The 14011-nt window shown below is 40.7% G+C and overlaps 1 protein-coding gene across 1 annotated transcript in view; it reads left to right on the forward strand.

Moving 5' to 3' along the window:
* The window catches only part of DNAAF8 (dynein axonemal assembly factor 8), a 93897-nt gene that overhangs the window by 24543 nt on the left and 55343 nt on the right, over window positions 1-14011 (forward strand). Inside the window, exons 11-13 of the mRNA XM_050906224.1 lie at window positions 4639-4830; window positions 7457-7612; window positions 12325-12519. Coding sequence (XP_050762181.1) covers window positions 4639-4830; window positions 7457-7612; window positions 12325-12519 — 543 coding nt within the window. The remainder of the gene's footprint in view (window positions 1-4638; window positions 4831-7456; window positions 7613-12324; window positions 12520-14011) is intronic.

The raw sequence follows: 14011 nt of genomic DNA on the forward strand, positions 1-14011 counted from the left end.
CTTCATGCCCAAGACTAAGAATAACTGTCCAGAACAAGAAGATAATTCTCAGCAAAGAAATTTTCTTTTTTTCTTTTTTTAATAACTTAAACTCGCATGATATGTAATGCTCTAACTGAATTGGAGAACTACGGAGATCATAGCAAATAATGCTTCCATTACGCAGCTCTTTGAATTCCTGCAATCTTACTTTGGCAGAGTTATCTGCTTTGGAGGATCATAACTCCTCCATTTTAGCAACCTGAAGCCTAGTTCAGATCAGAAAATTTCAATAACATCTTGCCACCATCATATTTTTCAGATCCATAACTTCAGCATGTTTGATACTGAGAAAGCCATTGGTGCTATAGAGAGTGAACCTAGTACAAAAATATATTACCGGAAAGACCATTCAGACCATTAACATCAATCGTACTGTCCTTTTTGTTATTAAATGTTGCCTTCCTAATTACAGTATGTTCTGCCAGTTGCATGCAGGAAATGCAGATACTTTCCTCATTCTTATCCGTTGTTCCCACTTTGCAATGATAAAGCAGTTCTTTGAATGGTTTCAGGGTTTATTCCACAATTTAATGTGGAATTTCAAATACTCTAACAGATGGCATTGTCATCATTTTTCCTTCCCCACAGAATGAAAATGAACAAACACTTGACATTTCCAATATGTCTTCATCTAATGTAAGAATTTTTAGAAGCCATGAAAGGGTGTTATCTGCTTTGCCTTAGATGGACAGAATTGTTAAATGTGTCCTAACTATCTATTCTCCTACATTAGCAACATGACTGCATGGAAAATAGATGTATAACCACATAATCAACATGCTTGCATTTTGTACCCTGAGCTCTGTCTGTAATGAAGCATGAACATGCAATGCTAGAGCTATTTTGACATAAGAGTATAGAATTTTCATTAGAGAAATTAGCTAGAGCTGCTAAAGTACCTAGAAATCAGCTCACATTTACAAATGTACAGCAGATGCATCATTTGGCAAAAGATTTCTGCAGTCAGTAATTTGCCATTCATCAGGGATTGCCTCTTAAATCTGTGATCCAAGCTAGGGTGCAGATGACATAGAAGGATAAATTTAGACATGGCTGAAAACAATTATTTTGATTAAGCCTCCAGCCAATGAGAGTAAGATTCTTCCTATTCCTCCCCTTCCCCCTCACTCACCCTCTCCAGTAAAGAAGGAGGAGGCTCTGTGAGTATAACTTATCTTCATTTTACATGCAGTGGATGTTTTGATTTAGCTCTTGCTGTTGTAGAGCCTGCTCAACATGGTACAGAGTGTTTTTTGATTGAATATCTGAACACCTTGCTTCAGTGTTAGCATCAGTTTAGTTAGTATTGGAAAAGGTGCTAGAAGGGAAATATTGAAGTTTTATTTACCTGCAAAAGAGTGACCATATCTGTTAAAAAAAAAAAAAAAAATTTAAAAAAAAAAAAAAAAAGGACTTCTCCCTGACCTATCCTTCCACTGGGAGAAACCCTCAGACTGGGTGAGCTGATTCTGCTGGGAAATACTGCTTTCTTGGGTCTATGTGGTGAAATGAACTTTCCAAACATGTGATGTAGCATGGTTCCCAAACAGCAGTCAATAGCAACTGCTTTCACTTGCTATCAGCCTCGTACCTGGCTGGACACCAGCAGCAAAGTTGTCGCCTGGCCCTCTTGGCTCCTGAGCTGCTACTTGGTCATTCCAGCCTCTAACAGTTTTGATAATGTTTCCCAGTCTTAGGGCAACAGAGCTGTTTGTCCAATCTAGTATGCAGGTGTAGTAAAAGCAATGCCAACTAGTCTTTTAAAAAGCCATCAACCAAAGCATCACTGAAGAAATTGGAGCTATTTTATTAGAAACAAAATGACATTAATCTTGGCTGACAAACTTGTATCTGCTAAGCTTTGGCTTGCTGTCATCATAAACAGCTCTGTTTTTTAAAAAATAACAATATGGAGGTAAAATGCCACTTTTTTAGTGATTGTCTGTATGGATGCCTTCACATTACAGGTTTTCTTTTATGAATGGTAGTTTCCTTTGGGGCTATGCCTCTGTGTAACTTCAGTGCTGCTGTAGCTGAAGGCTAGAATATATGAGTATTCTTAAGTTGTCTTGCAATTCCTTCTTCCTGATTTCTTTTTTGGTGTGGATTTGGGGAGAGGTTATTCCTTGGCTGCTTAGTGTGGTTACTGCTTCTAATTGCACTGTTGTTATGTTAGAGTGGAGAAAGATGGCCAGAACTGGCAGTGGAGGGGTGGTTGGAAAATCGAGCTGCAAGGTTGTAAGTTGCAATATTGTAAACTATAATTGCAAAATAAAATAGCAAGCACTTTGGAAATAGGAAATTTTATCTTATTTACTCTATAGTAGTTGTTGGCACTTGACTACAATCAGCTGCAAGCCTGTCTGTGATTGACAGCACAATTCTAGCCAGAGCAAGCAAAAATAGCCCAGCATTTGAGTAATTTTAGTCTTTTTATAACCTAATACTGTCACAAATAAAAGCCAATGTAACATGTGGGCAAACCAAACTCCCTTCATAGGTAGACTAGGGTAAATTAGGCAATGCTGTGGGAAGGCATACTCAGAAAGCCCTGAATGTGTCTTACTTCAGCAATTCTTGTCCAGAATTAAATAGGATTAGCTCCTTTTTTGTTCATTAGCCTTAATATTTCTGAAATTAGTTAAGTTCTTCTATGCCTAGATTCTTGTTGGCGTAAGGAGGCTGGCAGAGGGAGGAGAGGGAAGGACCAATGTTGATCAAAATCTCACTCATTCTCAGAAAGAACCTTAATAAGTAAAATTCTTAGCTGATCTTGGTCAGAAAACCTATTGAGCCCTCCCCTGCTGCTATGCCAAGCAGATTTGAAATAGTTGGAAATTTCCTGCTGAAGCATTAGTAGGTACTGGTTTAATCTTTAGCTTCTGAGTTACCTCCTGTCATTGATCCCCACACCCTTGCTGAGAGAGGAAGAAAGAATCATTTCTCCAATATAGGATATAGAAGAAGGTCATCTTTTCCTGAAAGTCTCCAAGTTTCTTTTAAGGCCTCTTCCTCAGAGAATTACAATGGTAGGGTCAAAGCCCTCATGAAGTCAGTTAGCTCCCCAGGACTACAGTAACATTAGTAATGTAGATCTGCGCATCAGAAACTTTTGCATGACTATTCTTCCTTTATTACTGATTTGAATTTTTATTTGGTACTTGTAGACAGTGCTGTGTCTGTGGCAGATATTTCAGTACCAAAACACTGGATGACACAATATATCTCCTTGTGGCTTTTTATTAGTATATTTTTAAAAAAAAATGTTTGAAGGAATTGCCTATTTTGAAGACAGGCATGAAAGTCAAGCTACATTAACTTGTCAAGTGGATTAGTCATTGAACACCTTTGTGGACATTTTAATTCAGAATTGAAGTGGCTTTAATTGGATTTAGCTTACTTTGCTTCCAAAGCAAATTCAGGTAAATCAAATTAAGGTTAATTCAGTGTAAAGGTGTGGGCAGACATCCTCATTAAGGGCTACCTGGAGCAACTGAAAATGTAACTGCTCAGCTGCTCCTCAACACCCTCCTGCTCCCATTGTGTTCCTATAGTGTTCCGCAGCTCAGCTTGCAGAAAGGGGTGCTTGTTAGTCTCGTACTACAGTAGGTTAATTCTGCTCACCTTAATTAGCAGTTTAGTCTGTTGGCTGATTGCGTTGACATGTACAGGAAATGCAGTCGCATTGCACTTTGACTCTGCAGTGGGGAGTGGGTGCTCTAACAAGTAACTTGGAAATGTTAACTCCATAAACAGCTCCAGCTATTTGCAAAATGAATGTGTGTCCACACCTGTAGAATATATGCACTCGGGATGCCTTGCGGGGGCCCCGAGGGTCCTTATTAAAGGATCATAACTGTTGAGGAGCAATACTCTTATGTATACTGGAGTATCTTTGCAATTTTAGGGACTAGCTTCTTAATTTACAGAAGAAATGTCAGGGACAGCAAGTTGAATATAGATAGGAATAGCAAGCCAGCTAATAATTACAGCTGCGGCTACTGCATCTTTGGAAGAACAAAAGAGATCCCATAAACAATAATCCCACAGTTCAAGCTTGAGGTTGTTTCTTAAAGAATGGGTCTCTTAAAGGAGAGGGAATTTGCATCCTAAATAACCATGTATCAGTACTAAAGTAAAGAAAGGAGATGAGTTCACTTAAGTGTAACATCATCTATGAAATGAGGTATGTTAGATGAAGCAGAAAATAATGAAAGTTTTCACACTTCTATCAGGCTTGTTTTGAAGGCATTTTGCTGATTTAAAAAAAAAAAAAAGCCAAAACACTGAATCTTACAGAATGCAGAATAAATTCAATCACACTATTTCCAGCTGTGACCATGTAATCTTCCATTCACCAAGCATTGTTTGACTAAATGAAGACCCAGGTGACAGCTCTCCAAGAAAAACTGACGTGTTCAAGAAGGTGTCACTGATATAATGACCTAGCTTTTATGGCTCATGCTTCCTCTTTGATAAATGCTCACTAGATATTAATTGCCCCTCCTGTGATGGCAATGAATGTAATTCATTCATGATGATGAATACAGTTCCGGTAATCCAAATGACTTCCATTTTCATACTTTTTTTTGACAGGAAGCCTCTTATTTGCCAGATATTGACACATTGCCTAGACAACACAGTATGAAAAATGAGGTGCTGCTTATGACCATTTGGCTGTCAAGTTGTGGCCAAGTAGCTACAGATCATTGTGGTGGGCAGGTGCCTAACATGGTGCTGAGAGCAACCAACATCTACCAGGCCCTTGTGACGTGGCTTCTCTCTCTGGTGAGTACGTGTAGTGACAGTGCACAAAAGGTTCTGCATGATTAAGGCTGTGTTTTGCCCTCCGGTGAATATATACTCATTCTTGAAATCTCCTTCTTCCAAGAGCTACCAAACAGTGGCTGAACAAAGGGGAAATTATCTTCTAACTCACCTTAAAGTCAGTAAATAAAAAGCTTGCTGAAGTCAGTGGGAGCTGGATTGTGCCTGTAGTTTACAAAGAACAGGGCACAGAAAGTAAAAAATCATTGAGCCAGACTCGCAGTAGTCAAAAGTGACTACTGGAAGTAGAGGGCTGTCTAAATATTATACTTTGTCCTTGACAAAAGAAGCAAATGGACACAGGTGCCTATTTCTTACCACGTGTTCTAATTAAGCATAGATCCTTTCTGATAGTCAAGAGGGCTACAAACAAGTGGTGGTCTGTTTCATCTTAATTATCCTTTGGATCAGATATTTTTCTCCTCTAAAGAAACCACCTTTTCCTCAGTCTTCCCATCCATCCCATATTAGCCTTTTCCTCTAGGGAAAACAGGCAATGTGTATTTTTCCTCCCCACCCTGCCTGTTGGCCTCATTCTTTTCCCTGGTTAAAGACATTGGCATACCAATCCATGTACTCAAGGTAGATTTCACTCTGAGCAGACAGCCTGCGCAAGGCTTTTAAATCACTTAAACTCCACTTAAACAGTATTAATTGTTAATGATGATCACACTTCCATTAAAACATTGCTAGCATTCTTTAATGTTAGTTCAATGCTAATGAAAATTGCCACTTCAACAGCCCCAGAGTCTGAATCTTCCATTCAGAAACTAGTTCACTCATGACCAGCTGCAGTGTGAGCTGTCTTCCCTTGTGTTATTCCCATTTAAAAAGCCTGAGCTCTGATTTGTAGCAGCTCTCTCCAAGCCTGAAAGGGTATCTCAGCTTCCAGGGCTCAGTGTCACTCTACTGAGACTGTAGGGTCAAATGTTGTGATGGTCTTTGTGCCCAAGAGAAACTGGGGTAAAATCCACCAATTTATTTCATGCAGGTTCTCAAACAACTGTTGGAAAGCAATGAAAAAGTCTGCTTTTCTTTAATTAAAAGAAGTGGAAAGGTTGAGGCATTTTTAGACCAAATTCTCATCTGGTCATAATCTATGTAGTTCCACTGATTCACTGCATTCTTGGCTTGTGTAAATCAGCATATCTTTATTGATTTCATTGGAGACGTGCTGATTTCTACCAGTTGAGAGCATGATTCTCCAGATGCGAGCATTCCCCAGTGACAGAGCTGCTACAGAATTTCCCATGTAAAACCAGTGTTCAAAGCAGTCAAGGACTTGGTAGTGCTATTTTGAGTGATAGAGCTGACCTATGCAACAGTTTGAAAATCCACTCAGGCCCTGTGTTGAGAACATATTTCTAAAGGCATTTATCTCACTGTAAATAGTTTTGGTTTATATATTCAGTAAATAGCAGAGCTGTTAATCCATCTAGAGATCATGGTGATGGTATAAACCATGAGAACAAGACTTAGTGGTTTCTGTATTCACCAGAACCATGGGAAGGAATTATAGTCCTGTAATTCAAACTTGCCTGTCTCTTCATCTAGCACGTGATCTGGTTCAGGCATCTCTACCTCACATGGCTGCTATTTCTTTCTCATGGCTTTGCTGGTTGCCTGTGTCTGACTTTCCCATAGCCTTCTGCCCTCTTTCACCTGCTACCCAGGTTTCAGGATGCTTTGTAGCACTACAGTGCCTTCCCAGTCTGTTTCCGGTATCTTTCCTGTCTCCTTTCTACCCTGTAATAAAGTTTCTCATATATTCTGTATGCTAAAGTGCATCATGTTTCAGTCTGACTTTGAGCAGCCTTATAAGCCAATGAGTGGTCTGTCCTACTGGAACCCTATCTCTGGAACTAAACTGATACTCATGATGAAAGATGTCCAGTGTCCATCTTGGGGTTGGCAGAAGTCACTTTTTACCCTTCTTGTTTTGGATCAGACATGTATATTGGAAAATAGAATGTTTGCCTCCCACACGCATGTGCACACAAAAAAATCCATCAAAAAGAAATCACCTCAGTCTAACTAAAAGGTGTATTCACTGGATAGGGATTGATGGGGCTTTGGCTATTAGCGATCACTGATAGGGAAGACGAAGGCTTATTAAGGAAGCCTGCACTAGCTCCTCAGAATGGCATAATCACTTAGCATTGATATTGAACTGAGATTGGATTGATCTCATTATCATTAATAAAGGCAGCACACGGTGCCACTGTGACAAGAACATGCAGTGCAGCGTTGACAGGGGCTCCGTTCTCATTTCTTGCTAGACTAGGGAACTAATGCAAGTTCTTGCTTTCACATAGTGAAACTGGTGGAAGTCAGAGCTTGCAGGTCCTCATTGAGAAAATAAATCCTGTGACTTATCAAAACCTACATGTTACTCCTATTTAATTTGGTCTTTATTGATTTTTCTACTGGCTAAACCACAGCTAATCCACTAATCAAGTGAGAGTGCTCCCTGGATTATTGTACGTTATGGGGCTCTACTCAAAAGCAACAGAGCAAGATAAATGGTTATTTTCAGTCTCTAAATACAGCCATCTAAAAATGAAATTATGTTCAAATGGATTTACAGGTGCCTCCTGTGAAAATGAACGACGGACCCAAAGCTCCGTTTCAGGTGGCAGGGCTGCAGCAGGCCTGGCGAGAGGACGGCTTGGCCCTATATGCTTGTCTAATGCCAGCAGATGAGTCTTCAGCCCAGAACAGCACCAAGATCCAGAAGATAAAAGTGAGTAGCAGCATTTACGCTTGCTAGTCATGCACAACAGCCGTAGGCAGTTACTGCTGTTTTTTTACTAAGGACCAGGCTTGGGTATGCCAATTCCAGCTCAAATTTCAGTGAGCCAGGATAGAGCAGCGTAAGTGCTGCTCTAAATTAGAATGGGGGAACAGCCCAGTACTGTGGGAACTGAAAGATTGCTTACAGCTAATTGCCAACTCAAGCTGTCCTCAGTTATGCTGAATTTAGATTATGTGCAGATGAGAAACCAGCTCTCTATGGCATAGTTTTTTGTCTCTACTGCTCATTAGCTGTTAATATATTTTTGGTGGCTGTAACCCCACAGTGCAGAAATTTGACTGGATTCAGAGGAGACATATCTTTGACATGTATTGTGGTTTTTCCTCTTTTATATTAGCCATGTGAAGAGTGTGGCCCGCGAGAGGGAATATTGTCTTGCTATTTGGCTCCCAGGAGTTGGGGCCCGGAGGCAGGACCTGAGACTCTGTTCCCTCAACTGTGGTAGACTACAGAGTCTGTGCTGTGCAATAAAACGCCAAGCTGAAAGGTCTAGCACGCAAGCTGAAAATCTAGCACATGTAGGTGGCACAGTGTAATGTAGGGCGTGATATGAACTTGTGTCCTGAAAACAGCAGAGCTATGAAATAGCAGCTCTGGGCTCTAGTTTGTTGGTTCTGTCTTTTCACAGAACTAATACGATACAGATTGGTACTCTGAGCATCTTGTTCTGTTTTCTTTTTTGGAGACAGCTTTTTAGGTGGTATTGCTACTCTTGCCTGGTATAAATACCTATCCTACCGAAGCAGTAGAGCTGACTCTTGCTGGAAAATGTACCCAGGTATATCTGGGGAACAGCAATCCTTGTGTACTCCACATCTCCTGTGGGCCACTTGCTTGAATAACTATCCTGTTACTGAATAACCTTTGAGATGCTGGCCCTGTGCTCTTTTGAGGCTGGCGAGTTTCTCTCAGGTGGCTCAAAGCGACACTTGTGGCTTTAGCGAGCTGCTGGTGGGTTTTCTACTCTATTTTTGCCTGCTTCACCCCAGTAATGTTAGCAGGAATGTGACAAGAGATGTGCTCATTCTTGACGCTTCCTCTATGCTGAGAAGACCCCATAGGACCCGATAGCAGGTGGTCTTAGGGGGGCCCCCAGGTATCTGAGTCACACCTGCTGGACACATCATGTGAAGTTGAAATTGAAGAGGAGGTGTAAACATGTTTTAAAAACACGCTTAAGCTTCCCCTACTCAGCTGCAGCAAGTGTTCTTCACTTGCAGCTGCCTGCCTGTGAGCAGTAAAGATTGAATTTCCCATGATGTATCATAAAGCCTGGAGTATGACAGCTGTGGCTCCAGTGCTCCTGCAAGTAAATGATTGAGGCTGGCAACAAATGTCATGATTAAAACAGTACCAAAAAAACCCAACCCCAAAACAATAAGCAACCTTTCCGTTAGTGTTTGAGCACCTGTCAGCAGAAGCAGCAGGGCTAGTGAGACTAAGCAGCATGCTAGACTGGTCAAGGGCTTATGATTTCTAAGGCAACTGAATTCAAGATGTTTGCCCTATGGAGCAAAGAAAACGAAGGAACAGAGACTGACCCGCCTTCTGTCCACTTGCCTTGTTGCTCTCTGCTGATTTCAGCTGAGGGGTTGGCCAAAGCATCAAAATTATTGAGCACTGAGTGTGCTCAAAATATGTATCCGGTGTTACACAATTGAATGAACTTTTGAAGCTGTGGGCTCAGGCTGCTCTGAACATTTGGTTGGAGCTGGGAAGGGTTGTATCACAAGTTGATGGAACAAGCCATACAGTTTCCAGTCCATATATAAATTGTAAATGCTGTTCTGGTGCCTCATTTACAGTTACTGACACTGCTGTTGAGCTCAGCTAGTATACACAGCAGCGAACATACAAGGCATTTGGACGGTGTTCCTCAAAGCAAGACTATGTGTAACTGAGGTTTCCCTTCATTAGAGGCTCTACCGTATGTCTTTGTGGTAACAGTGACTTTTGTCAATTTTGCTTTCCTGAGGCGTTGGTAAAGCTGCTGCTTTCCCCAACAGAGATCTAAGCTGATAGGAACAACTAAAGTCTTTCAGAAATGTCAGCCACAGCAGAGAAGGAAAACAACAGCAACTAGTCCTGTCTCCCCATTCCTCCCCTTGAGCAGCTTCAACTGTTGTCGGAGAGAAATGTGGTAGACTTTCCTCTTCACGCTTAAATTTTCAGTCTCTCGCTGTAGTGTTAATGTACAGTTTTTTAACGGTTGAATCGGATAACAAAATTCTGTTGTGGCACTTATTGATTCTTGTTCCAGTTGTCTCCTATGGGCACAAAGAGAACCACTTATCAGGGCTTACCTTCAAAATATGACTGGTTTCCAGGCATTTTTGTTGCATCTATTTGCTATAAAAATGTAGGGAAATCTTAGTTACTTTTTTTGGATTATGTAAAAAAGACATACTTATGACAAATTGATATTTTAATGTTCTTAAGGTGTAGAGTCCAGAGTCCATTTTCAGTGCCAAAGATGGGTATGTACAAGGTTATGCAACGTATTAGGTACAGATTTGTGCCTGCTTGATGCTAAGAGGGAAATGCCCGTCTTTCTCTGTGTATCTGTACTTGTATCTCATAATAGCAGCAAAATGACAGTTGTCCATGGATTTTCTTCAGATTGTAATATGAATATGATTTTTACAGCAGACATTGGATTGCTAGTCTGAGAGCCTAAGGACCTATCTGTGTCAACAAGGCAAGGTTTCGCTTTCCCCAGCTTGCCCCCCTGTTAATTCCCAACCCTGGTGTGATTGAACATGCTTGGTACGTTTGTCTCATTGGCTTTGATGTTATTTGACCCTGTGGCTTGTTGCCTGCTATAGGGTCACAGCTCTAATGAGGGGGTACAGTTCATCACTGAGAACTGGACCAAGGCAGCCTGCTAGTTTCATGTTACTATAGGTTGTTGCTGGGGTTTTTTTGTTGTTTTAGTTTGTTGGGTTTTTTTCCCCCAGTTATTATTAACTAGAGCTGAGCTATATTGCAGACCTCTAAGCCATCAACTTTTTATTTACTGGCCACTTCACTGTCATCTGTGAGTCTTTTATTTTTTTGTCACATTTTATTTCTCCATCCCAAGGTCTAATGGTTATGAATACAAATATAATAGTGGTTTCTCAAGGCTCCTGTTCTTAGCAGATCAATAAGCCTTTCAGCTTATTCAACTAGGATGGCATCTATTCCTATATCAAGTGGTTCTGCTATGTTTCCTCCCATTTTTGTCAGTTTTTTGGGGTTTAGTTCGTTTTTTTATTTCTGTCCTCCTCCGAACAACTGACAGAAGCGAAGCAAATTTGAACATCCCTGCATGGTTTTGGTTTCTTGACTTGTTGTCAGAACAAATGCTTATACACTCACCTCTTGTAATTCTTACATGCTGATAGACAAGCTGCAGTTACAAGCATGTCTGATGGGAATTAGATTTGTACAGAGTATGCTTTCGAAGAATCTACTAAGCATTCCCAATTAGGCACACTAGCGCTGTGCAGAGCAATGTGGTTCTTGTCTGTATGCTTCGAGCACTTAACAGTTCTGTGGTGGCTCAGAAGAGCTCACAATCTCTGTCATTAGATTTGGGGCTTTTTTGCAGACCTTTCCTGCTTGAGCTCTACTTTCTAGGTGCAACAATAGCTAGTGTAGAGAAGATGCTTTGCATAATTGTTGATTCTGTTAATTTCTAATTGGGTCTTGAGGTCACCAATTTTGTTCTCTGAAAGTCCTGCTAATTAAGAACCAATTTGGAAGAACAAAGGGGCTTAGAGGGGAGGTTAAATGATGGAAAACTGTAATTTAGCAGTGCAGTATTCGATATTAATGTATTAATATTAGTATCGATCTTTAAAAATGTTGAAATTAATAAATCTTTTCATTTATATCCCTATGAAACCTTTTGCAAATTAATGTTTCATTGTATTGGGCTGTTTTATGGTCCTGTTTATGGCATTTTCTCCCTCTTTAAGTGTGGTATATAATCTGCTTCAGAGTAATATTTCTGGGCTAACAGATGTCATGAGCCAGTTATTTTATACCAGTGTCTTGCAACCAACTGAAGATTGCTATTAACTCGCCAGTCATCATCTGTGGTGGAGTTTTATAGCTGAGCAGTTTGAGTGTGTCGAGAGCTCTGGTGGAAGGGCAATGCTGCTAATCTCCCCAGTGCCTTCACCACAGGGCGCTTTGTTTGAGTCAGGTCTTTGTGGAGGCATGTCCCCAAGTCATGGGGTGAGCCCTTCCACACAGCTAATGGGTGTAAACTGACTGTTGCAGATAGGACTTGAGAGCAGATGCTATCTGCTGGGTCAGGAACCCTGACAGTGTCAGGACCTTCAATTCTGTCTTTGGGCCTGGGAGTAGAGACTTTGTGGGGTGACACCAGGATTGTGGGAGGAGTGCACTTTCTGTGGGTGAGGGGACAAGTTTAGAGCTCCGGTTGTAGGGATGCAGGGCGTGATGGTTTGGGAGGCTGAGGGGTGTTATATTAGGGGTTCGGTTTGGAGAATCTGAGGGCAGCTGTATGGCAGATGCGTGAAGCATGAGGCTGGGATGGTTGCAGGGAAAGAGTTGCTGCACGGGTATGGTACAGAACAGGAAGTTGCTGAGACCATCGTCAATGCTTTTTAACCATTGACTCTTTGCAGACTAAAGATGATCTACGAGGAACATCCATTTTTTACCAGAAGATTTCTGCATTTCTAGCCTGTACGTGGCTTCCGGATGTTATCTGGTGGAGAGCAGAACTGGCCAATCGCTTCCAAAACCAGCTGTGTCCACTTCTTCCTGAAATTCCCTCTGTCCTGCTCAGTTACGTCACTGCTGTTAATCCTGATCCTCAGGTACTGTACAGAAATGCTTGGACTTCTGGTAATTTTTTTTCTCATTAGGTCCAGTAAAAGTTGTTGTTCTTCCAGTGTTAACAGGTATTTTCGTTTGCTTTAGTTAAGGGTTTAAACAGAGTTTGAAAACAAATTCTTCTAAGCCATGTGGATTTCCACTGAAGTGTATGAGATTACAAGGACATAGTGCCTCTTAAACTTAAGTGCTTAAAATCACTTTCCTGCCTAGAGACGTCTGCAAGAACATTCATCTCATGCTGTCTATAAGTAGAATGATAATTAACTTTTTCACTTCTGTCAGGTTAGCAAGTGCTCCATAACAAATATTCAAGTGAATGAAATGTTACAAGAATTTATTATACTTATTGGGGGAGTTTATTCCTTGAGGGCATCCAACACTGCTTTTAGGCCTATCCTACAGCCTGATGTAAATATTTAGACCAGGTTTTCAAAGAAGTGCTTAATATCACCTGATTTCCATACCTTTTGAGGGATTGTTCTACTTCTTTCTTTCCCATGATATCACCAGACAATCATGGTCTTTTCCCAATATTTCTAAATCAACAAAAACCTTGAGAGACAATTCCAGGGAATGGTGAAGACTGCAATTCTGGTTCACAACGAAGTTTAGTTCTGAAAATAATGTAGCATGAGAACTTTTCTGCAATTTCGACCAGATTTGGGGATTACTATTACTCTGTGAGAATCAATGCCATGAAAGCTTAGGGGCTTAGCAGTGTACTTAGCAATTTGCCTAAAGGTTTATCCCACTTCTGTGGAGGAAAAGAAGGCTTAATGTTGTTGATTTGCAGTCACTGTAGCTTTCAAGTAGAAGCAAGTGCTATAAAATGGTCTGACATACTTGTAAAAGATAAATCAGCTGTACACTTTTAAGGCATAAAATAAGGCATCATTTAAAACAGTCAGGGCTTTTATGCAAATTCCTTATTAGGGGAATTATAAATCATTAGAAATTGAATGGCAAGATAGCAGGCACTTTCTGGGGGTGGATCTTTGCCTTGATGCCATAGAAAAACTGAAGTCAGTTTAAAGACCACCTTCTCTTCCTAAGGTCAAATGCTCTGTGCCACCCAGGTTCCCAGGCCTGAATTACCCTGAGACCACTATGTATCATTGCTTTTTGATAGATGTATCTTGCAGTTAAAGAGAGAGGCTGATTTCTCAAAGCAAGGCTCAATGAGCCAGACTCTCAGCAGGCAGCAGCTAATCCTGTTGTCTGCCCTGAAGCTTTACAAAGTGGTACCAACTGAGAATGTTCCCAAGTGTCATTAAAATACAACCAAAAAGTGCTGCATGGAAAATTCAATATCGTATTCTTTTAACTTCATTGGTTTGAAGATTTTGTACAAGGCCAGTGATCCATGCTTACTTTTTATATATTTATATTTATTTTGAGGTGATGTATACAAAACAAAGTAGACCAAAGAACCTGCTACTGCGTGTTGGAAAAGCATGCGGTGAATACCTATTT

The sequence above is a fragment of the Gymnogyps californianus genome, chromosome 15, assembly GCF_018139145.2.
Source record: "Gymnogyps californianus isolate 813 chromosome 15, ASM1813914v2, whole genome shotgun sequence".
Lineage (NCBI taxonomy): Eukaryota > Metazoa > Chordata > Aves > Accipitriformes > Cathartidae > Gymnogyps > Gymnogyps californianus.